This window comes from Mus caroli, chromosome 13 (assembly GCF_900094665.2).
Source record: "Mus caroli chromosome 13, CAROLI_EIJ_v1.1, whole genome shotgun sequence".
Classification (NCBI taxonomy): Eukaryota; Metazoa; Chordata; class Mammalia; order Rodentia; family Muridae; genus Mus; species Mus caroli.
In genome coordinates this window covers 16,888,158-16,912,703 of record NC_034582.1, presented here as the reverse complement: position 1 = coordinate 16,912,703, position 24,546 = coordinate 16,888,158, and the positions used below count along the sequence as shown (strand labels likewise).

Sequence of the window (24,546 nt, the reverse complement as noted above, 5' to 3'; positions counted from 1 at the left end):
AACCGGCAGGAGGAGGCGGGAAGTTGCGTCCGCAGCCGTGGGGGAGGGGAAGACTTACAAAAATGAAAAAGGGCGCCTTTTGTTTCCCTGTCCGTGCTTTCTAAGGCAACTAGCTCCTCACTCCCTTTTAAGAGTTTGGAGAATCGGGCGCACAATCAATACACTGATTGTACAAAATACAGAAAGCCAGGCGGCCCCCTAACAATCCGTAACCCCGTCCAGAGAGGACACTGCAGGCGACTGCTAAGGCGCTTTGGTGCTCAGTACACACTTTCCAACGTGCAAACCGTGCTCTGAATTACCTTGTATTCCTTCTCTATTGTAACCGCATTTCAATTTTTGTTTTAGTTCAAACCTCCAAAAGGCCATTTTAATATGTTTATAAGAGTTTATAGAAACCTATAAGCCGGTTTCAGTTCACAGTTTGGTTGGACCCCTGCTCACACCACACAAACTGGGAAACCCTGTCTGCTCTCCTTCCCTCAACCCCATATGCTTGGAGAAAACTTCAGGCTAACATGTCATCACCCTCGCCTAAGAGTTTCTGGCAAACAACCCAGGCTTGGAAAAGGGCAAGACAGAGTCTAAACACTATCTCAGTCGCCCTTGGGGTGCCTACTTCAAAATTTATCCAAAGTGGGTTGGAATCCAAAATGCCTAACTTTCCTTTGTTCTTTGGTCTGCCCTCAGTACACGCTGACCCGTCTGGATGGCCACTAGAGGGCACTCTTGACTATAACATCCTTCATGATCTTGAAATTTTCTGATGGTGTAAGAATGGTCTGGACTCCCTTTTGTTCATGTTTTGGGGGAACTGAATTCTTGTCCCTCCGTCTGTAGTGCTCGATAGCTCAGGTCTCACTGGCCAAGGTTGCAGCATCTTCAGACATACGGGGACTCAGACCTCGAGCAACCATCCCCTGAATCACTGGGTCTCCACCCCTTCTCTGAGCTGTGTCTACCCCTCCCCTTCCTACAAACTAAGTGCTTTGTCTAGTGGACAGCCTTCTCTGTACCCAGGCCTTTCTCCTATTTCACCTAATCCTTCCCCAATCCCAGCCCCACCACCCCCCCCCCCCCACCCCCCCCCCCCCCCCCCCCCCCCCCCAAAAATCACATACTCCGCTTACTGAAAAGTCTTCTTGCCTATACCAATGCCGTCTGTCTTCCCCTCTGGGATAAAGGCCATGCGCGATTAGCCTCCCCCACCTTACCCACCTTCTTCCCCTCCTCCCTGCTCCTCCTCCTTCTTTACAGGTTCCACTTAAAGGTTAACCCTTTCCCCTTTATCCACTTCCACCCTCCTTGCCTTCTCTGCTTCCTGCCTCTTCTTCGCTGCTGACACCCACACCCTGGCCCCATCCACACTGGCCTACTACCCCGGGATCCTCCCCTGCAGCCTCTTATACAGGGTCCCACAAAACCTGTGCTTCCTTCTGCCCTGTCCAGGAAGTAGTTGGAGTTGAGGGTGTTGTTGAACTCACGTTCCTTTTCCCCTCCAAGATCTCCCCAGATTGAAAAACCCCTAGGGTCCTGCTCCGTTAACCGGTCTATCAGTGTTAAGGCGTTCTGGTCGCTTCGCCAGTCATTAACATGGCACGACCTTTATGTCATCCAGGCCTCCACTCTCACTCTCACATAGCTCAGATGTGTGCCAGGCAGCAAGCAGGCTAGACCCATCTAGTGGACGATTGCTGTGCTTGTGAGTCAAGTTGGTTTTGTGCCAGCTTGACACAAGCTAGAGTCATCAGAAAGGAAGTGGCTTCAGTTGAGAAAATGCCTCCATAGGATAGAGCTGTAAGGCATTTTCTCAATTAGTGATCAGTTGGGGAGGGCCCAGCCCATTCTATGTGGTGTCATCCCTGGGCTGGTAGTCCTGGGTTCTATAAGAAGGCAGGCCTAGCGACCCATGAGAAGCAAGCCAGTAAGCAGCACCCCTCCATGGCTTCTTCATCAGCTCCTGCCCTCAGCCCTGCTTGAGTTCCTGTCCTGACTTCCTCCAATGATGGACTGTGATCTGGATGTGTAAGCCAAATAAACCCCCTTTTCCCCAACTTGTGTTTTGGTCACAGCAGCAGAAACCCTAAGACACCGCATCTCGCGTCTAAAGCTCAACTGTGCTCTTCTGCCATACTATACTTGGGAATTCAACTTAGCCAGGGCTCTAAGACCCTCATCTCCAACTGTGTGTGGCATCTGAGGGACCTACAGCCCCCAATTGTTGTGGTCAGATTCTTTCATTTTTTGTGACCTGGTGGGGTTCTTCAGACATTGAATCCCCAGTGTTACTATTATGGCTAAGCCACAATACCAAGTGGCCAAGGACTCTCACTCATGTGGCTATATAGCTCTTTCAGAGTCTTCTTGGCCCTACTACCTCTTTATTGATGAGAGGCTGGGGGTAGCAACAGGTGTCCTGGCCCAACCTGTTATGCCCTCCCACCTGTCGCTTTTCTGTGTAAACAAATGGGTCCTACTGTGTGCGGGCGGCAACCATTTCTGCGGGCTCTAGCAATAGTGCCTGAACTCTTCCAAGAGGCTCTCAAAATCTCCATGCTCCAGCCTGTTACTTTATACTCCACCAACACCTATCCATCCCTTGAGTCTCTCTCTCTCTCTCTCTCTCTCTCTCTCTCTCTCTCTCTCTCTCTCTCTCTCTCTCCTGGGACCCTCATGGGTCCAGGCCTTTCATCTGTTATTCCTGGAAAACTGCCAAGCCACTCTGGCCCCTAGACCTACTCTAAACCTGGTCATACTTCTATTCCATTCTCTTCCAATTCCACTCCCCACATCTTTTTTGTGGATGGAAGTTCCCTTTTAGATAACTCAGGAACCCCACAGCCAGCTTTTGTGGTTATCACCTCAGCTGAACTGGTTGCAACAAACCACCTCCCAATGGGAACCTTTTCACAAGAGGCTCTAACCAGCTCACTCCATATTGCCAAAGGACAACATGCGAACATCTACACGGATTTGAAGTACATCCTCCTAATAGCTCATCGGCACTCTATCCTAGGGAAGGAAAGGGGTTTCCTGACTCCCAAGGGAACCCCTGTTGTGCCTTGGTGTCCTTATAGCCCGGCTCTTAGAGGCCCGCCAACTCCTGGTAGAGGTGGCCATAATAATTCACTGCCAGGGTCACTTCCACAGTCCCTGTGGCTCTGGGTAATTACAGGTCTAACTCAGGTACCTGGGGTTTGGCTTCCAGATCCTCCAGACCCAAGGGCCACATCCTCTTCCTTACGTCCTCCTACAAACCTCAGTACCAGATGGAGGAAAGAAACAAATTCCTTGACAAAGGGGCCACACAGGCAAAAGATGGATGGCTTTTGTAAATAACTTAAATAACTGCCTTATTCTTTGGCAGAAGTGTGCACCATGGGATATTTGGTGGTTGGGATCAAAGGGGTGTCTCCCAAGGGCCATCGACAACTCAATGATGTCATCAGTCTCCCTCCAGTGTCAGATCACTTTGATGGCCCAGGTGCCCATGTAGAATGGGAGAGCGTTAGACCTCGTCACAGCAGACAGTGGAGCACCTGCATGTTCTTGGGAGACGATTGCTGTTACTCTATCAATGAATACGATCTGTTAGAAACTAATATCGAGTCACTCTACAAATTGTCTGAAGGAAATACAGTCAGTGCACATCCCTGTTCCACTCTTTCTGGCAGTCTTTACTCTTCATGTGGCTAGCCCCACTCATGGCTGGGGGTCCTCATCTGTCTAGTTTTTCTCCTAGCACTAACTACCCCATGCTGTCCCTCTTCTGCAGGAAGTAGCCAGATCTGAATCAGTGTCCCTATAACCAAAGAGGTTGGGATGTTTGGTTGGAAAACCTGCTTCTGTTCCCTGCACAAGCTGGGAAACCCCCATCTGCTTTCTTTCCATCAACCCTGCCCGCAGGGAGAAAACTTATAGATAACATGTCATTATCTACTCAAGTGTGCCTGTTTAGGGGCTCAGCTTTTGACCATATATGAGCACAATCCCAGCCCCTAACTGACACTCAGTCATCGTCCCTCACCTAAGACCTATAAAACCCCCTTGCCTTGGCCTGGGTATATGATTTTCTTGGCCCTGTTCCTTGGGTTCTGTGAACCTGCTTGGGGGCAGTGTCTAATAAACCTGTCTTTATTTTTAATTCTATCTAATCTGGCCCATATTTTATTGGCAGAAAACCTATTATTCATAACTTAGATTTTAAAATGTACATTTAGTTTCTCTTGACAGACCTAGGCTAAGTATTACCAGTAACACTGTGTAAAATTTTATTCTTTAATTTAATCGATATTTATTGGCAGAGGGACCTTACAGTGAAACAGTTTAAACTGGTGTGGAGAAAAGAATTAAAAGTGATAATGTACACTTAATATTCTATCATAACTATTTAAGCATATAGTTTAAGAAAGCTCATATATTTAACCAAAACATGCTAGTGGAATCTTTTCCTATTATTAAGTATGTTTTTCTGGCCATACTCGAAAATCTAAATACTTTAATTGTGAGAACTGGTATTGTTGACCAAAAAAGCAACTTTTCACTACAGGGGTAAGAGATTCTTTGTTATGGAGCCACATATGAGTGGCTGTGGCCCCCAGCATGTAGCTTTTGTTGCTCCAAATTCCACATTCAATGAAGTAGCTATTTCTTGAACTTTTTTATATTAACAGAACTAAGAAAATTATAACCCAAGGCATTTAAAAATACATTGGTGTGTATATTTAAAAAAAACAATATCCATTACTTAAAGTTCCAAAAGCCAGTTCATATATCTAGTAATGAGCTCAACCTGAACTATAAGAGAATTTTTATTGGTTAGATAAAAAACTAGCATTCCTCAGGAACTTGTCACACTGATCCGAAAGGGGTCATTTACCTTACCTTTGGCAGAAGGGAACTGTGGCTACCTATGACTGCATATTAAAGCTCATGCTGCCCCAGGTTCTCTCGGTACCATGAGTATCTATTATACATTTCAAACAGGTCAGAAGAGGGTGTTAGATTCCCTGACACTGGAGTAAGGAGCCACACACATATGGTTGCTGGGAACTGAGCCTGGTCCTCTGAAAGGACAAGTGTCCTAACTTGCTGAATTGAAGGACCCTAAAGGCTTTTTCCAGTCCCACATCCTCGAACAGCTTCCCCCCTCCTGCCTGGGGTCAAGGATAGGCCAAGATTCATTCTTCACCCACAGGAACATTCTTGAGTAAAAAAAGAAAAAAAAAATCTCAGAAAAAACACAATTTACTGACTGATAGTCACCTGGTCCTCTGGAACGTCCCAGGTAGCGTTCAAATATGTGTCATGCTTGCTAGCCAATATGCTTAGCCAATAAGTTTGACCTGTAACCTTACTGATGTAACCTGTGCCCCTAAAAAGTATAAAAGCTGCTTGTAATAGCCATTCAGGGTCACCTTCTAGTCACTCACCTTGAGGGACTAATTGAGAGTTGACCCCACGCTAGGGAAAATAACCCTCTTGCTTTTGCATCCGTCTGCATCATGGTATCTCACAGGGGGCAACTCGAAGTAAGTACCACTGACCGAGTTGGGGGTCTTACAGAATCATCCTTCAACTGCATCAAAAAAAATGTTTTAAGCATTGTGATTTCTGCTACGTTTTTTCAAAATTCTAAAATCATTTAAACATTTAGAACTCGTATTGTATTATTTCGTTACTTAATCAGAGAAGATTTATATTATGGAGAGGGAAAGTAGTGGTTGGTGTTGTCCCTCATCTTAAAGGTCATGGCCAATACTCATGATTGTTCCCTTAACAGTTCCTGCAGAAGTGGAGATGGTGCTCAGGCAGAAGCTTGAAATAATAGAATTGATGTTAGAAAGGATTTACTAATGGATTTGCTTTGAAACAAAATGGCTATACCCTTATTTATTGTTTGCCAAAACAAATTGTCATCATCAATCTCAAAATCTTTGCCAGCAGTCCTTGAGGGAGCCATGTGCTGATTCGTCTGCATGCACATCCTAAGCACTGGCTCTCAGTGAGGAGCTTTGAGCTGCTCCCTTTTGATCCTGTAGTTGCCATACTGATGTAGAAGAGATTCAAAGCTATAGAAGTGGTGTTAGAAAGGATCTGTTAATAATAGATTTGTTTAAGAGACGTTAAGTCACCCAAGATAGAATTTAGATAAGGGAACTTTGCCTCCCAAATACCCCAAAGAAAGGTATTGTACTAACCAGGTCACATAGAGATAAGCAAATTTAGGATGCTAAGAGGTAATTGTTAACCAGGATTGACAGTCCCTTAGGCTCTGTTTCCATGACAACAGAGACAACAATGATTTTCAACAGCCATTAGGTAATTTCCATAACAAAGAACAGGCCTCTAAGAGACAGCTCAAGGGGACTGGGCAGAATCACAGTCTCTTTTAAGTCCTGTCCTGCCACAAAGCCCTGTGCACTTCTTGAAAAAAAGCATAATTCTGGTGGGCAAGATGACCCTAGGTAACAATTGTTGAGGGATGGGGGCGAGGGATCAACAGTGGTGTACTTAAAATAATCTTCACAATATCATTGCGTTATATATCTCCCATCAGCCTTTTCATAGGAAGGCATATTATTTCTGAAACAGCACAACTCCAAGTTTAGTATAGATCAGAGCAGACAGAAAGTTTGTTTGCTCAATGGCCCTGCCATGTTCAGGGCACTGTTTAACGTGGGCCTTCTTTCTAATATGTTTGGCCCTGGGCTTGTTACTGGGAAGCTAAGGTTTCTGATCAAGTTTCTTGATCTCATTAATAAAACAATTTTAAAACAGACTTGGGATGAAACATTTATGTGACATACAGCCTTCCATAGTAAAAGACTAAGGCAAAACATTCTTTTTTTTTTTTTTTCTTTTCTGAATTTGTGTAATGGACAACTGTGTAGTAATGGAATTAGACACAAAAGGTATGGGTATGGACTAATGGGAAAAGCCATCCAGGACTTTCAGTTCATACTCCTTTCTGCTTCTCAGTATAGTTTCCTTTTTCCAGGCATAAGACAGGGCTTCTCCAGAATCAGGGTCTTATGATCTCTTATCAGACAAGCAGGTATTTCTAGCCTCTTATTTCCCAGAAGGGACTGGGGTGCTAGAGCAGTAATTCTCTCTTCAAGACTGTGTGGTAGAGTGACACACTCTTTTTCTGTCATAAATGAGGTGTTCTCCTTGTATGGCCTGGCTTGGGATAGATCAGAAGTCCCTGGATGCAGGAGCAGGGATGGGGGCAGGAGGTTAGCAATTGACTGCTTCCAAAACTCCATTTCCTTCCTGTTCTCAGAAAGCAAAAGTGCCACAGTTATCTAAATTTGAAGAAAATCCCTAAAAAAGCCAAGTTATTCAGCTAAGAATAAAGCATCTCTTCTATTCAGTGAGAAAGGTCTGTTCCCTTCATCAACAGATGAGAACGGAAATGTGAGCGAGCAGCACCTCTTCTCCACACTGAGAACAAACTCTTACTGCCCATCCTATTCCTTCAGGATTAGCTGCCCACCGAACTGTCTCTTCTATAGATTGATCCGAACTGTAATTAACGAGGCATGTGCATTAATCACAGTTTTCTAAAACACCCACTTATAGAGTATGTATATATGTATGTATGTATATATATATATATATATATATATATATATATATATATATCTCACTGTTCCAATAAAGCAGTCTCATCCTGTTTGGATAGTCTCTCTGCTTACCTGCTTCGTTTTTTCTACATGTAGCACCCATGGCAGTTCACAAGTGTTGGTAGCTACTCACAGAGGACTTGATGCTATTTTCTGGCCTATCTGGGTAAAAGGCATACATGTGGTATATAGACATACATGTAGCCAAAAAAAAATAAAACAAAACAAAACAAAACCAAAAAAACCCAAAACAAACAAAAAAACATAATAAAAGAGATAATTTTTAAAAGGCTATAGCCTGCCACTTTGACCTCCTGTTAACAACACCTTTTCTTTCTTAGTTACTCCAACCCTCAATTCTTTGAATCCTTTGGGCTGTAGACACCAGAATTTGTATGGTATCAATATTTCACATTCTTTGCCATATCACATTTCCCATCTCTTCCTACTCTTAACTATATTTAGCATATAAATTCTTTATAATACACCCTAATATATTTTTCAGTTTTGTTAAATAGCAAAGTTGCCTGTTTTTCACGAGCCCATTCTGTCCCATCTAAATTTGCAATGAAATTGCAAAGGATGACTCAGGTGGGAGCTGCAGACTAGAAAAGGCAGCCAAACAGAGAGTTTGCATTGTTGAAAGAACCCCAAAATAACCGCCTCTTCTATTCTGTGATCACATAATATCCTGAAACTACCTCTTACATCCTAAGAGACTGGAACTTTTGTTGGAAATCACAGCCATAGTTAACAATACGCTTCGAGGTCCCTTTTCAGACTGTTAACCTCGCCTGTTTATCTAACCTGCATTTAAAAGAGCAACGTACCATTCAAACTCATCTTGAATTTCTTATGTAATCAACTTTTTCAACCTGTCTTTTATGTTCCTGGGTCAAATAATGCATGGACATTTTCGGCACACACTATCAACATTCGCACATGGACCAGAAGAGCAGGTTTTGCTGCACTCATTGCCTGTTTTCCTTTGCTCCCTACACTAAAGAGCTTCCTTGTGAGGCATGATAGAGGGTAGCTTGGTGTTTCCTAAGGAAGTTTATTGGCAAATCCTTTATAACATCAATGTGCCACTGTTGCTCCCACACCAGTGGAAATACTCATCTTTTTATATATTTAATATCTGAAAACTGAGGGTGTCTCAGAAACAACAAATTCATGGAGGTGCTTGATCTGAATCTCTCAATTACCAAAGACAAACTACCCAGAAGCAACTGTCATCATGAGCATCCTCGGAGATCACCGCAAGCATCTAACTTACCCTCCACTAGTGTGCCTGCCTCCCTCCGCCACTGAGAACGAGCATAACTTTCCAGATCTCTCGAAAGTTTGGGGCATTTATTTTTCCTTCACGTAATAAATTTTTTCTCCTGTTAAGCTACCATTAGCTTATGTCGTTGATATAATCATTGAACAATGAGATCATGTGCACTATATAGGTAAACTGCCGTATGCTGAGTTCACCAAAAAGTTCTCTCTGAGAGTCAGGAGGGTTGGTTGTACTACTCCCCAACCAGTTCTGTCTCAAGTATGCTAGTCTCAAAGTCTCTTACAGACGGTTGGTGGCAACACACTCGTTTAATCCCACCACTAGAGAAGCAGAGACAGGCAAATCTCTGAATTCCAGGCCAGCCTAGTCTACAGAGTGAGTTCCAGGGCAACCAGGGCTACACAGAGAAACCCTGTCTTAAACACCCTCCACCTTCCAACCTCCATCCCCAACGTCCTGCCCCATACCCCCCAAAGAATCAGTCTCTTACAAGCCACCCCCCCTGCTTTAAGGATTAGCTGGCACTCCCCTAATGTTGCATGGAAAGGATGGAACAGAATATTGCCCAAGCATAAAACATTGTGTCCTTAGAAGGTAAACCATGTGCTAGGGAGATGGCTCAGTGGATAAGAGTATTGATTGCTCTTCCAGAGGTCCTGAGTTCAAATCCGGTCAACAAACATGGTGCTCACAACCATTTGTAACCGGATCTGATGACCTCTTCTGGTGTGTCTGAAGATAGCTACAGTGTACTCATAAACATAAAATAAATAAAATCTTAAAAAAAAAAAAACCCAAGCAAACAAAAAAGAAGGTGAACGATTTTTAAGATATGACATTCGTTTATCGCATGATTTAAAAAGGAAAAAAAAATGCTAGTCCTCCAGTTATAGGAAACTCAGCCACGGAGGAAAACTCAACAGGGAACTCAGCTAACTGTCCCTTCCCCAGGTGGTTCCTGCTTCATGTTGCAAGCAACTGATTTGATGGTGTCACCTGCACAGTTGCTCTTTGCTTTTTTACTTTAAAGTCTTCCAGGAAGAGACACTGTTCTGCCAGCGACTCCATAAAACCCAGCTGACTGCCTCAATGATGCTTCCTCAATTGCTCTCTGCTGGATGTTCTGAGATTCTACGTGATGAGGTTTTACTGTCTGTCTGCTTCTTCAATTGCTGTTTTCTTTTTGCTTTTGATTTCCTATATACTTAATAAACGGACTCATTCAAAACTGTAGTGGGGAGTACCTACAAGGACAGCATGCAGCAGGCTGAGGAAGGACGACTCTTGTGAGTTCCAAGCAAGTCTGGCTACAAAGCCCAACTCTCACTCTTAAAACAGAAAGTAAAAATAATAAATAAGTTTTATTGAAATTTGACAGTTTTAGATGTTTCATTTTATAATGTATTACATATTTTCTTTTCAAGGTTTGTGTAATTATTTTGGAAAATAGTTCATAGCTGAGTCTCTGGAATCATACAAGACAGGACATATAAGTTGTGACTTCAGTGCAGTCCATTCTTATTTAATTTCCTCCACTTTAAAACCGGGAAAGAAATAGAATTTGTTCCACAGGATACTATAAAGATCAGAGATAATAATTAAAGAAAATGGTTAGAAAGGCATATTAAGATCTTACTCTACAACAGCTTAAATTCATTTTGAAATCTGTGTACTAAAATTTCATTGATATTTGTGCTGGTTAGTGTTTATTTGACACACCTAGACTCATCAGGTAGAAGAGGGACCCTCAATTGAGAAAACACATGTATTAGATTGACCTGTGGATAATTCTGTGGGTTTTGTTTTGTTTTGTTTTGTTTTTTAATTAATGATTGATGTGGTTGAGACAAGCTTACATGGATCAGTGCCACCCCTGGGTAGAGTGGTCCTGGCAGGTGGAAGAAACGCAGATGGACATGAGTTTGCTTTCTGATTCTGCTCCTGCTTGAGTTCCTGCTCTTTCTTCAATGGACTAAATCAGAAAGGCCTTGTAAGCCAAAGGATCCCTTTCCCGAAGTTGCTTATGGTCATAGTGTTTACAACAGCAATACAACGCAAAATAGGACAATTAAATTATCTACCTTTATGTGACTATTTAATTTACCACTCTATCATTTACTAGTCTACTGATGGGATTTAGAAATAATTTTCATTTTCTTGACATTTCTATTATGCTTGAGTGAACCTTTACCTAGGATGATTAAGAAACAAAACAAGCTGGGTTTAGTGGCACGCGCCTTTAATCCCAGCACCCAGGAGACAGAGGCAGGCAGATTTCTGAGTTCGAGGCCAGCCTGGTCTACAAAGTGAGTTCCAGGATAGCCAGGGCTATACAGAGAAACCCTGTCTCGAGCCCCCGCCCCCCCCCTCCAAGAGGGGCGGGGAAACCACTGCTTGAAGGTAGAATCCCAAACCTATAGTAAAAAGGGCAATAACCTTAAAACTTTTTGAGGCTGTTTCTCCTTTACAGTCCATTTTGAAACACCATGCCAATAAAATCTTAAGTGCACAGTTAAAAAGTAGGTCACATCAAATAACAGTACAACAGAAGACAATTTTTAAAAATCTACAAATAATTTAGAATTACCTGGCAAATCTATTGGAAAAACCAGGGGCTTGTAAAGTCAAACCTGGTTGTAAAGGCCTGTAATCACAGACACCGAAATTAAGGAAGATACATAGTTTGAGGCCAGTCTGGGTGATTATGGTAATTCCATACTGGTCAGGGAAGAGACCTGGTGCCAAGAAAAAGTCAAGAGCGACTCAGAAATGGTATGGTGCCATGTCGCATAAGAACAAACTCAGCTGCACTTTTACAAAGTTAACTGAAGTGATGGCAACCTTCTAGTTTGAGATTAAAATAGGAATCAAGTATCAAAAACAGATTAACAGAAGGGCAGACTAATGAGGATTAATTAAATGGTCTGCATTAGTGTTTTCTTAAAGTGAGGAATGTACAGTAGACAAAAGCCTTTGTGCTGTGCTAGCCCTTTTCAAAGAACTGCTTAGTGGCTCTGAAAAGAGCCTTTGGGTTAGGAGTGTGAGTTAAAGGAACTCACTTGGAGCTGGTGTACTTGGTGACCGCCTTGGTGCCCTCGGACACGGCGTGCTTGGCCAGCTCCCCGGGCAGCAGCAGGCGCACGGCCGTCTGGATCTCCCGGGACGTGATGGTCGAGCGCTTGTTGTAATGCGCCAGGCGGGACGCCTCGCCTGCGATGCGCTCGAAGATGTCGTTGACGAACGAGTTCATGATGCCCATGGCCTTGGAGGAGATGCCGGTGTCGGGGTGCACTTGCTTCAGCACCTTGTACACGTACACCGAGTANTGACGAACGAGTTCATGATGCCCATGGCCTTGGAGGAGATGCCGGTGTCGGGGTGCACTTGCTTCAGCACCTTGTACACGTACACCGAGTAACTCTCCTTGCGGCTGCGCTTGCGCTTCTTGCCGTCCTTCTTCTGGGCCTTGGTCACGGCCTTCTTGGAGCCCTTCTTCGGGGCGGGAGAGGACTTCGTTGGCTCAGGCATGTTACAACACAGATAAGCTGCAGTAGCAGGTACTTGGCTATAGGGAGAAGGCAAAGTGAACGCCTTATATAAACGCTGTTATGCAAATAGAGACGAGAGAAAGTCACATGTTTATTGGTTAGTTTAAAATTACACGTATCCAATCAGAATGCATATTGTTCAAATTTGTGTTTCTACTGGTTAAAATATTAGACTCTTAGCCAATGCCACGTCTTCATTTTTAGCGCCATTCAGTCAATGACAAAGAGTGAGCTACTCTTCCGCCTCAGCACTTTTATTGTACACAGCGTTTTGTTTGTTTTGTCCGGTCGCAGTGGCAAGGCTCGCGCCAAGGCCAAGACCCGCTCCTCCCGGGCCGGCCTGCAGTTCCCCGTGGGCCGCGTGCACCGGCTGCTCCGCAAGGGCAACTACTCGGAGCGCGTGGGCGCCGGCGCCCCGGTGTACCTGGCGGCCGTGCTGGAGTACCTGACGGCCGAGATCCTGGAGCTGGCGGGCAACGCGGCCCGCGACAACAAGAAGACGCGCATCATCCCGCGCCACCTGCAGCTGGCCATCCGCAACGACGAGGAGCTCAACAAGCTGCTGGGCCGCGTGACCATCGCGCAGGGCGGCGTCCTGCCCAACATCCAGGCCGTGCTGCTGCCCAAGAAGACCGAGAGCCACCACAAAGCCAAGTGAACAGCGTAGTTTCGAAAAGTTCTTAGGAAACATATCTCTTTAGAGACATTTTGTACTCGAAAAGAATTGACACTTGGGTTTCTGAGTCACCCAGGACCACAGCCGTTCCATTTTCTTATATAGAATTACCGAACTTGTCTAAAGTCAGAAGCGGAGTTCATGGTTCCACCCCAGGCCCAGTGATCAACTTGAGGTTATAGGTTTGCTTGACAAGTGCTGCTTTCTTTCCTTGGGCCACAGGCTATGCCAAACGGAACACGGATGAATGCCTTGCAAGCCCTCTGTGTGGTGCCAGTCTGGAGTTTCTGCAAGGTTGAGTCTTGCAGAAGGCGACCTCAGTACTATTTTGTACTTTGCTGTTTGTTTGTTTGTTTCTGGAGCATTGTAGCTAAAAAACAAAACAAAACAAAACAAAAAACAGTTTTCTGCACTCTTCAATAGGTGTTTTATTAAAATTCAGCTAGTGGCCTAGCAAAGAGCCCGGAGGCATTAAAACATGTTTACTGAACAAGTGAATTCAAGCCTAAACCCACATGGAAGGAAGGAATTTTTGGTTCCCACATATTCTCCTCTGACTTTCATATGCATACCCTGCCCTTACAGTAGATGTAGCTAATAATAGATTTTTTTTTTAAGTAAGCAATATTAGCCTAGTTGTGTTTTTGACTTAACCTTACTCTGTCTCTGTTTATGACTCAGCATAGGAATAAAGTGAAGCTGGAATTAAAAAGCAGGGAAAGTGTGATGAGCTACCCTAACCCTGAGAAACAGAACTTGTATTTACTGTAGTGACCCAGTATTCATATATATGATAGGGCGGCTGTAGATAGCACCGAAATGAAATTTCACAAGACAGGTATAGAGTAAATAAAAACTGCTGTTTGAGGCAATGGGAAATGCTGAGTTTGAGAAATCCAAAGTCCGTGATAGGTTGCCGTTTCATGAGGGTGTATACTTAAATAAAAATTTAGCAAACATTGTTTTTAGCTTTATTTTCCTGTTATCAATCTTTGTAGTTAGCTGTTGTACCTTGCTGTTATGTTAGCGACCCATAAGCTGTTAACATTGTGCATGCGTGCCCTACATCTCTAATTCTAGTGCTCAGGACATAGAATCAGGCAGATCTCTGAATTCCAGGCCAGCAGGGGCTATACAGTGAGAACCCCAAGCAGCTATGTATACAAAGATGTGCCCTAGATGAGACCGCAGTAATAATGATGGTATTGAATGCTGTCATCCTAATCACAAGAATACTAATAAGCAGACAATCCATGCTCTGAAGTAGTTTACTTTCTTCTGAATTGCCATTCACTGGAGAACAGTAAGGTAACATACCCTTGATGCTGCTCATGTGAGCATACATGAAATCTGAATTTTGGAAAGGAATTCATAGCACCTAACAGTTTTGCTATCTCAGGAAATTCAAGCAAAAGGTCTGATGTTTTACCCCTTAAATTCTAATTATTCTTTCAGAAACAACCAATTCCACATTTAGTCACCATAAGTATAGTGTCTAAGCTAAAGAAACAATCCAGTGAGGAGAATACAGAAGTGGGAAAATAACATAGAAAGGATGAATAAGTGTACAGACTTAAGGGAGCAGGGAGCATGGTGATTTAAGAGCATAAAATCTATGAAAGGGACATCTGCTCTGGGAGTTAAAGGGGATTATTATTAAAGAATAGTATGGGGATCCAGCACAGAATGCCTATAAGTATAGATTCATAACTAAGATGAACAAAGCAAAGTAGGAAGTTTGATATTGACAATAAGGTAAAAGTTACAAGAGATAGCCTCTTCCCTTAGTTTTAAATATCTTTGATATAATACCGAATTTCAGATCTTTCCTTGTCTGAGACTTAGCCCTTTATGTGAATGTTCTTTTAACTTCCAGATTGCGTGTAAAAACAAAGAAAAGTCTAAATATATATTCTAAATCCATCACTAAGCAATTCAGCTTTTTACTGATTCTTGTCTTAATAAATGACATTATTGCCTACCCACTAGGATAGTCCAAGAGTGTGGCATCTGTCATTGAGTAGCAATTTTTATATGTCGTTACTCAAGTAAAGGTAAGTTCTTATATAGGAGATAAGGTGTGCTTTTAAAGTGTATTTAGAAGATGGCCACACTATTGTGACACTCTCATCACATGGAGTGTTGTCAGAAACAGAATATTCATGCACATGTAGCCATGCCTGCCTACTGACTGTGAAAAGTGTTTCATGTTTTCACGTAATTCTAAATGAAAGCCTAAAACTGTGAGACAGATACTGAGGACTGGTCAGTGCAAACCTGAAAAACAAAAGCAAAACAAAACAAAATCTGTGAGCCCTTCCGGAGTTAGTGCTATATACCTTAGTGTTTCTCTGTGGAACAATCGGATGCACTCTGTCAACAGCCTGGATCCAAAGCCAGGCTCTGCATCTGCAGTAGACCCATGGGCCTTGCTTCCAAACTCGCCTACCTTCCTTTTCAGAAGGTCACCTCCCAAGAGGGCTTTATTTTGTTTTAGGGATTAATTCCAATAGAAAGCATTATGATATTCTACCTAAAACTTATTTTGCCTTTCTGTGTGGTGGGTGTTATAATGTGTGAGTGCCGGGCATGTGATATAGGTTGCGCAGTGTGGGTAGAGGTCCACATAGACCTCATCACTTTTGAAGTCTTCGATTCCAAACCTGAGCCAAGGGATAAGTTAGCTAACTTGTCTCTGGTATCTATTTCGGCCTCTGTTGTGTTGGCGTTACAGGGAAGACACGTGATTGCTAGGGAGTAGAACTTCTCACTCTTGCAAAGCGACAGGAATGGTGCATAGGTCACTGGGCCATCAAAAGCTGAACTTTGGTGAACAGGAAATGGATGTTAGAATTACAGGCAGCCCTCATAGGCCAAGAAGCTGGTTGTAGCACGTTGGGTTGTTCTGGGCTTTATGTCTTCCCTATGGTTTTCTTCCTATTTCTCCACCCATCCAACCTTTTATCCAGGGGACTTCTGGTATACAAATCTAACTCAGGTTCTCTTGGGACTGGATAGCTGAGCAGTTAAAATGCTTTCAGCAATTGACAGGAAACCATGAATTCACATGCCTATAAATTTGATTCCCCCGGCCTTATATTGCTGGCAAATTAAAAATCCTTTAAGAACCGAGCAGTAAGTGCATTTGGGGAATAATTAGATGTAATGTCCAGCTTAAGTATATTGGATTTTGCAGAATACTTACCAATTTATGACACTCTTTAAAGAGCATCCCTCAGCTAAACAGGTAAGAAAACCTTTGTTAGAACCTGGCTACCGTTCGAAGAACGGAACTCCAATCGGCCTGTAAGTCAACAGCACCTTTGTGAAGGTTTGGGTGGCTCTGAAAAGAGCCTTTGAAAAACACAGAAAGACGAACTTTAAGCCCTCTCCCCGCGGATGCGTCGGGCCAGCTGGATGTCCTTGGGCATGATGGTGACACGCTTGGCGTGGATGGCGCACAGGTTGGTGTCCTCAAACAGACCCACAAGGTAGGCCTCGCTCGCCTCCTGCAGAGCCATCACGGCCGAGCTCTGGAAGCGCAGGTCGGTCTTGAAGTCCTGCGCGATCTCGCGCACCAGGCGCTGGAACGGCAGCTTGCGGATCAGCAGCTCGGTCGACTTCTGGTAGCGCCGGATCTCGCGCAGCGCCACGGTGCCGGGGCGGTAGCGGTGAGGCTTCTTCACGCCGCCGGTGGCCGGAGCGCTCTTGCGGGCGGCCTTGGTGGCCAGCTGCTTGCGCGGGGCCTTGCCGCCGGTGGACTTGCGAGCGGTTTGCTTAGTACGAGCCATGGTAAGAAAAGAACAGAAGTCTCGGGAAATGAGGAAGGTAGTGAACTGTGGACGGAGTACATATATATAAAGCGAAAGAGGCTCGTTCTCATTGGACGAAACAGTACATTACCACAGCGACCTTATTGGTAGATTTGCTAATATCTCTCTAGGCCCCTCCCCATTCATTTTAATATTTTGTCCCATGATGTTTTTATACTTTTTATGCTTATATTGTTCTTATATCGTTCACAAAACAAAGTTCTATCCAATCTATACTTAGAAGGACGCATGGCGTTTCTGTACTAACGTTATAAAATTGTGACCCCCAAAACCTCATCCATTCTTCTGAACCGCGCCTCGCTATAGACAATTGTTGAACTGAAAGATGGAAGATACACGTAAAAAGACAAAACTTAAACTTTGAGGGAGTCTTTTTCACGAAGGAAGCTGTTTCATTGCAGTATTAACATAATCGGTGGTGTAATTTTAAACATGCTTTTTACAGTGGATAAATGAGAGCTTTTTCCTAAAACCATTAAATGTATACTTTGTATAAGAGGGTAAAAGAAACAAGTTCACTATTGCTACAATTTTTTGTTGGAGTGACAAGGTAGAACACTATGAAGCCACTTATGTACTACTCATAACACAAATATACTTTAACGAAATTCCAGTATTGTCCTAATGAGGAAAAAAAAAAGGCCAACTACTAAAGTTGTGTACAATCAGGGAGCATGTAAAAAATAATTATAAGATTGCTGACATATGATGACCGGTAATTAAAATCTTATTCGGTCTACTAGTGAAAATCCCACATTATAAGATAAACAAGTGACAGTGATTACATTATGGTTAATATTTCATTGGAAAATCCAGTAAACGGCTCTTCTAAATGACAAAGTGGATGGCTCTGAAAAGAGCCTTTGTTTTTATACAAGATCAGAAGACCGATTTAATTTCACTTCCCCTTGGTTTTGTGGTGGCTCTCGGTCTTCTTGGGCAGCAGCACGGCCTGGATGTTGGGCAGGACGCCGCCCTGCGCGATGGTCACGCGGCCCAGCAGCTTGTTGAGCTCCTCGTCGTTGCGGATGGCCAGCTGCAGGTGGCGCGGGATGATGCGCGTCTTCTTGTTGTCGCGGGCCGCGTTGCCCGCCAGCTCCAGGATCTCGGCCGTCAGGTACTCCAGCACGGCCGCCAGGTACACCGGGGCGCCGGCGCCCACGCGCTCCGAGTAGTTGCCCTTGCGGAGCAGCCGGTGCACGCGGCCCACGGGGAACTGCAGGCCGGCCCGGGAGGAGCGGGTCTTGGCCTTGGCGCGAGCCTTGCCGCCCTGCTTACCACGTCCAGACATAACTCCGCTGTAGATAAAGTAACAGCCGCACTAAGAAGTAAGAAGGGTAGATGCATACTATTTATAGTCAAGGCTGGACGCGAAAACGGAAAGATTTCATTGGTTACACATTGGCTACCAATGGTACCCTGGTTTTGAAAATCTCTTGTTGTGATTGGACTGTTAGTACATGACGTATGGTGATTCAGGTTCCGCATAGCGGTAAGTTTGTTTAAAATGCAGCCAGAACAGTGAGTATCTTCTAGTTACCTTTCTCCAGTTTAGGTCACTTCATTCTTTCAGTATGCCTGAGCCTGCGAAGTCCGCTCCCGCCCCGAAGAAGGGCTCCAAGAAGGCCGTGACCAAGGCCCAGAAGAAGGACGGCAAGAAGCGCAAGCGCAGCCGCAAGGAGAGTTACTCGGTGTACGTGTACAAGGTGCTGAAGCAAGTGCACCCCGACACCGGCATCTCCTCCAAGGCCATGGGCATCATGAACTCGTTCGTCAACGACATCTTCGAGCGCATCGCAGGCGAGGCGTCCCGCCTGGCGCATTACAACAAGCGCTCGACCATCACGTCCCGGGAGATCCAGACGGCCGTGCGCCTGCTGCTGCCCGGGGAGCTGGCCAAGCACGCGGTGTCGGAGGGCACCAAGGCCGTCACCAAGTACACCAGCTCCAAGTGAGTTCCTTTAACTCACACTCCTAACCCAAAGGCTCTTTTCAGAGCCACCCACTCTTTCCTTTGGAAAAGCTGTTGCACATGCGTGGTTATTGATGACGGTTCTCTTGCCTTGGACAGCATAAGGTAAAATGCCAAAAGATGCAGTAAGCAGTTTGCGTTTGGAAGTTAAGGGTTAATGGACAATCAGGCTTAGCCTCTCCGGTCAGTTGAAATATAATAGCGCAGTAACCTGTAGCTTTTATTTACGAGTGTGCACTGTATCCTGAAGCTTTATATTAAGCATTAACTGGTATTCAGATCCCAACCAACCTTTCATTCCTCCTGACTGAAAAGTATGCTGCGTAAGCACAGGCCAGTTATCCTGCGTAGTTGTGGGTATTTACCGTACAAGCGAAAATGGAACCTGAGTGTAAATTCACGAGAAAGTATGCTTCAGAGAAGCCGTCTTCAAGACTGATTTGAATGTCCACGGTCCTAAGTCCAGCCGCAAGCGTCAAAACTGCATTTAAAGTCAGTGGGTCCCAGCATGACCGCTGAGTTGGAGGTGAATTAAAAGCGTGAGGTAGCCCCCCAATATTAGTGGGACTTCCATGCACCATCCAGGTTCTGCAACTCTCCATAATCCCGATAGTCCAAAAATCATTTTTGATGTTTCATGATATTAGCGTTCTCCGTTACCTCATGACCTTCTTTCTTTCTTCTGTAAATCACTACTTTGTAGGTCACCATCGCAGTCCCTCTGTATGAAGACCACTTCAGCGTGCAGTTAAAGCAGGACAGGCTAAGGAATAATCTAGTTTTGCAGTATTGTGAAATGTACTGCTCTTTTCTGCCATCTTGTGGCCACAAACAGAATCACAAGCCTTGGGTTTTTTTCATCCAGACTGAAAATGCTTCTTTATGCTGTGACCAGTGAGTTACAGTAATGTTACTATTCTTTTTTCCTAGTAACGTTAAAAGAGTTATATTAACTTCTCAAGAGTCATTTGTGTGTGACTGAAGGAGAGGAGGCAAGACAGACGAGACTGGAGCACATAGAGGGAGAGTCTGGTCAGAGCGGTCAGAAACAAAAACTACACAACATCAAATTAAAACATTCTAAAATAACTGAAAACAGTAAAGACATGTTTTTTATTTAGTTTTAGATTTCTGTCCCCTATTCTTTTTTTTTTTTTTTTGGCATATTCCAGTGCTTATCCATACCCAAAGATATTATTAAAATATTATTAGAATGACAAGGTTGCGTATGAAACACAGACAGATATTTTCTTGAAGTTCAAGATCAAGGCATGAGCAGATAGATATGGCTTCTCCTGAGGGCTCTCTCTGGGATTTGGCAGGTGTCTGCCTTCGTGTCTGTGCCCTTGTCCTTTTCAGCCTGGTGTCTCTCTAATAAGCGCCCCACTCTTAGGACCATTCTTAATGGAACTGGACTGAAGGCAAGTCACTAGGAAAGTGGTCAACCACTTACCTGCAGCTCCAGCCTGTGAAGTTCCTGTCTCCAAATACAGTCATACCAGGGACAAGACCTGACCATGGGCCTTTACTCTATCACCACACTTAACACTATATTTTATTTCAACCTGCTATTATTCCACATTTTCTTTCATTTTAAAAGTCTGCATTTAGTTAACATTATAGCTAAATCAACAACTGAAGATTTTCTAAAACGGAGTTTATGTGAGTTACTCACGGGGACCAATAGTCTTTGGACATTTGAAACCACATTTCATTTCTAAAAATTTTCTTGACATCCATGCCTTCTGACATTGTTGGTTTGTTTTTTGTTTTTGTTTTTGTTTTTGTATTTGTTAGTGTATGAGACACTTAGGCCCCTAATCCTGCCACTCTAGTTTCCCCAAATTTTGAAAGAGATTAGGAAGCAGAAATGAGTAAAGTAGATTCATTCACAGTTAGACGAGTTCCCATGCACTCTCTACTTTTCCTATAGCCGTGTTACAGTTTTATAGAAACCATAGAAAGAAGCGCGGGACAGCATAGAAAGAAGCACTGGGTTCTAGGTGAGTTAGGCTGCCCTGCTGTGAGAACTGCTAGAGTCAGGATGTCAGTCTTTCCCTTCCCCTTCTTGGGATTCCTGGAGGAAATCTTATATTTTTAGCTATGAGCCTAGCCATCTAATGGCCGACCCATCTCTCCAGCCCTTCTAGAGGAAATCTTAATTTTTTAGGGTCCATTGTATTAGCATTCCTCTTTCAATGAAGACCAAAACATGTTTTAATAGTTTCTTAGCTCTGTGATAAGAACAATCACAGCACATGGGTGCTCATAAAACTGGTAGGAACTGGCAGGAGCTGGGGAGCGGCAGTGCCCACTGTGTTCCTGTACAACACTGTTTCACTGGCTGGGGCTTCCAGTTTTGAAGAAGGTATGCGTTTAAATATAAAGTAGCCTAAATCTTTTGTATGGTATCTAGCAAACATTTAGAATATGACCCAGACTAAACAAACAAAAGTTGCTATTGTTTTTTAATCTCAAAGTTGGAAAACTGGATATGAGCAAAAATTTCTGGACCCCGACAAACTCATGAAGTGCCCTGCCTGCCACCGAGGCCTGAATCAAATGCCCAGAGTTTCCCAGTTGGTTCTTTTCTAAGAAGACATTCCTTGCTTGGCCCCTCTGGGCAGAGTAAGGTCTCACATAACAGACATGTGAAAGCTAGTTAAGGAAAAAAAAAAAAAAAAAAGTAAACCAGAGGGAACAGCCTTGACCGGCTAACAACAGCGAGGTGAGGGTGAAGGGTAAGAAATGTTTAGCCTTGCTTATTGTTGTTATTTTGGGTTTGTGTGTTTTAGTCTTGAAAACTGAACTCAGGTCAGTCATTGTACTTGCTAAGCAAACACTACCTCTGAAACACTACCTCTGGTATTTCCTAACCTCTCCAAAGTTGTTTATTGTTGATTGAATAGTTATCTAAGTTTAAAACGCAAAACAAGCAATCTTTTCTACTTAGATTACCTTTCTTTTGTTTTTTAATGACATTATTTTTAACTGGCAAGGAGAAGTTTTATACATTAGTTGGGCCCAGCATGATATTTTGATATCTGTATAGAAGGCTGAGGATTAAATAGAGGGAGCATCACCTGTTTACCTGTGCCTTGTGATACAATCTCTTCTACCTGTTTGTCTCAGTCCTGTCTCTAAAATTCCCTCCCCTTTCTTTAGTGATTTTCCCTTCTCTCTGTCTTACAAGACATAAAAGGGAAGAGGGTAGAGGTAACAGCAATGGGCCTGAAGACTCCTCCCTCCCTACTACAAATCCCTGGGTGAAGGAACTGCCTACTATGCTCTGCTCATCTCCCCTCTTCTCCTTTCTCTTTCTCTCTCCTCCAGTCAATTTTAGATGGAGCAAGGATCTCAAATTCCATTTAAAATGGTTATCAATGGCCCCTTTTCTTTATCTCTCCACTCATGATTGAGCATTAGAGAGGACTGTTTCCTTCTGACTTTAACATCTCAACAATTAAGATTTTAAGTAGAAAAAAAAAAGAAGAAGAAGAAGAAAAGAGAAAAGAAAGAAAAGAGAAATGCATGCCAGTTTGAATTCCAGAAGGAAGCACATATTTTAAGAGGAAAAATATCAGTACCAGGCTTAAATTTTATTTTATTTATATTTTTTCCCTGAAAGAAGGTTGTCCAGAAATTTATTGGTTCAAGTCACCCTCCATCTGGTGAGCAACCGGAATTATATAAAAGCAAAACTTTAAAATTTAAAAATTTTAACTGTTACTGTTGTGTTATAATCTCTGAACTTTGCTCTGTAAAATACTTCATCAGAAGTATCAGTAGGTTCAATAAAATGTTTCATTTCTTAAAAAAAAAGAAGAAGTATCAGTAGGTTCATTTTATTATGCATCACGTCTCTGCCTGCAGGACTTAGCAGGGGGCTGGTACTTTCAAGGCCTGATACTGGGAGATAAACGTACCCAGGCTTGACCCAGGAAACTTGGCTTGGAGCGTTACCAAAGATGATTAACAGAAGAGGTGAGAGTTGTCAGAACAAACTTCGAAAGACTTGGATGTGGACAAAGAAAATCTCAGCGTGCCCTCTGGGAATAACGTAACAATAGTAATGGGGATCATTTGCTGTCTTTGATGTATCGGGATATCTCAGCTCGATAGAGATTGATTATAACGGATGTCAGTTTTTTTCCAGATGTTGACTGTGCAAAGGAAGGCTGACGTGTGGCCTTTTCTTCTCAAGACTTCACCAGGGACGACACTCAATTCTCCACCAAGCGACTATTGTTCCACACAGACTTTATACTCCTGTATAGAAAAAATTCTGAAGTTGGGAAATCTCCAGAGGCAATGTCCAGAGCTCTAAAGAAATCAAGGAATAAAACACACCATACTGAGCTGGTGGTGATACGCGCCAAGGAGGAAAACGGAGCAGGAGGAAAAAGCTACTCCATGTAACTTTCACAGACACTCTTAAACCGAGCTGGCTATAAATAGTTTCTCTGAACGGGACATTCGTAGTATGCAGTTTAGTGGCGCACAGACATGCTTACTTCTGCACCTGGGTTTACCACCTCCGAGTCTGTTACCATCCCTCAGTTAATTGAAAGCGCGCTTCGAGATGTTTTCATCTTCATCTCGAAGAAATATTGAGAGCAGCATGCTTTAATTAGTTATTACTTTCGGTTTCTGCAAGCAAATAGAAAGTGAATAAAACTTTGGTTTTGTGACGAGGAAAAAAAGCAAAGTTGCCCTTAGCAGAGGATGGTTTCGATCCATCGACCTCTGGGTTATGGGCCCAGCACGCTTCCGCTGCGCCACTCTGCTGGAGCTGCTTATATACCCTTTGAAATCACACTTTTATAGTTTGATGTAGACACTGTCTTCTGACACCTTTTTCTAATGTGTAGTGATTAGCTGATTTAATTGGTGATTTACATGTAGCAAAATGAGCTCCGAAGGATTTTATTTTAAATAGATAAATGAAATTCAATGTTTCTTTAAGAAAATAGTTTGTCACTAACCTACTAATCCCTTTCATTTGAAAGAACGATTTTATTTAAAATATGATTAGTATGTACGAGTAATTGAAATGTAAGTAGGAAAAGCGAATGATTCTAAGATTGTATTTCGAATACATGATTTAGAAAAAAAAAAAAAAAAGAGAGAATGGAACCTGCATTGGCCGGGAATCGAACCCGGGCCTCCCGCGTGGCAGGCGAGAATTCTACCACTGAACCACCAATGCTTCGGCAGCATTCGTTTTAATCTTACAGGTAATTACATTTCCCATATGAGAAATTCCATTTCAAAATATTACCTCTTTAAAAATAGTTATTAATATCATCTTACACTTTTATTGATAACGATTAGTAATGTTTCTTCCTTATTTACGGGAACACTGGGCGTCCCAAGCACTTGCAAGCCACCAGCTTGTAGACCGTAAGTCTCCATTCGGAGGTGGAAAGATTGACAGACTTGGGTGGTACGGGGGATCAAGGGTATTGAGACCCGGGGAGGGCACTACGGATTACGTGAATATCACCTCAGTGGAGGCGTTTCTCAGAAATCGCATAGGAATCTGGGTGGACCCTGAAGGAACGTGAGCAGGGCAATGAAGAAAAGTTAAGGGAATGAGAA

General features: G+C 43.4%; 5 protein-coding genes and 2 non-coding genes across 10 annotated transcripts in view; 2 read left to right on the top strand and 5 right to left on the bottom strand.

The window, feature by feature from the left end:
- Positions 1-12,469, bottom strand: part of LOC110308660 (histone H2B type 1-M) — a 105,903-nt gene extending 93,434 nt beyond the window's left edge. The window contains exons 1-2 of one of the 4 annotated variants that reach the window (XM_029468179.1): positions 12,271-12,469; positions 11,952-12,178 (exon numbers count right to left, since the gene is read on the bottom strand). In XM_029468179.1, the coding sequence (XP_029324039.1) occupies positions 11,972-12,178; positions 12,271-12,444 (381 nt within the window). In that variant the 5' untranslated portion in view covers positions 12,445-12,469 and the 3' untranslated portion in view covers positions 11,952-11,971. Of the gene's footprint in view, positions 1-11,951; positions 12,221-12,270 lie in introns of those variants that run through there. The other 3 variants (XM_029468180.1, XM_021181082.2, XM_029468181.1) reach the window with 3 other exon arrangements.
- A 212-nt stretch (positions 12,470-12,681) lies between these two features.
- Positions 12,682-13,122, top strand: LOC110308462 (histone H2A type 1-H-like). Its single transcript, XM_021180925.1, has one exon. The coding sequence runs from the start codon at positions 12,682-12,684 to the stop codon at positions 13,120-13,122; it is 441 nt and encodes a 146-aa protein (XP_021036584.1).
- Positions 13,123-16,479: 3,357 nt separating this feature from the next.
- On the bottom strand, positions 16,480-16,954 carry LOC110308654 (histone H3). The gene has a single exon (XM_021181075.2). It carries the CDS (start codon positions 16,929-16,931, stop codon positions 16,521-16,523), a length of 411 nt encoding a protein of 136 aa, XP_021036734.1. The 5' UTR covers positions 16,932-16,954; the 3' UTR covers positions 16,480-16,520.
- An 886-nt stretch (positions 16,955-17,840) lies between these two features.
- LOC110308656 (histone H2A type 1-B/E-like) lies at positions 17,841-18,276 on the bottom strand. Its single transcript, XM_021181077.2, has one exon. It carries the CDS (start codon positions 18,262-18,264, stop codon positions 17,872-17,874), a length of 393 nt encoding a protein of 130 aa, XP_021036736.1. The 5' UTR covers positions 18,265-18,276; the 3' UTR covers positions 17,841-17,871.
- A 244-nt stretch (positions 18,277-18,520) lies between these two features.
- Positions 18,521-18,972, top strand: LOC110308657 (histone H2B type 1). The gene has a single exon (XM_021181079.2). It carries the CDS (start codon positions 18,548-18,550, stop codon positions 18,926-18,928), a length of 381 nt encoding a protein of 126 aa, XP_021036738.1. The 5' UTR covers positions 18,521-18,547; the 3' UTR covers positions 18,929-18,972.
- A 4,689-nt stretch (positions 18,973-23,661) lies between these two features.
- Trnam-cau lies at positions 23,662-23,733 on the bottom strand. Its single transcript has one exon. It is a non-coding gene; the product is annotated as a tRNA-Met (tRNA).
- Positions 23,734-24,083: 350 nt separating this feature from the next.
- Positions 24,084-24,154, bottom strand: Trnag-gcc. The gene has a single exon. It is a non-coding gene; the product is annotated as a tRNA-Gly (tRNA).
- Between the last annotated feature and the right edge of the window lie 392 nt (positions 24,155-24,546).

Bases quoted from the DNA above. Each gene is read 5' to 3' on its own strand.
- LOC110308654 (XM_021181075.2), bottom strand. From the start codon at position 16,931: ATGGCTCGTACTAAGCAAACCGCTCGCAAGTCCACCGGCGGCAAGGCC.
- LOC110308657 (XM_021181079.2), top strand. From the start codon at position 18,548: ATGCCTGAGCCTGCGAAGTCCGCTCCCGCCCCGAAGAAGGGCTCCAAG.
- LOC110308656 (XM_021181077.2), bottom strand. From the start codon at position 18,264: ATGTCTGGACGTGGTAAGCAGGGCGGCAAGGCTCGCGCCAAGGCCAAG.
- LOC110308462 (XM_021180925.1), top strand. From the start codon at position 12,682: ATGACAAAGAGTGAGCTACTCTTCCGCCTCAGCACTTTTATTGTACAC.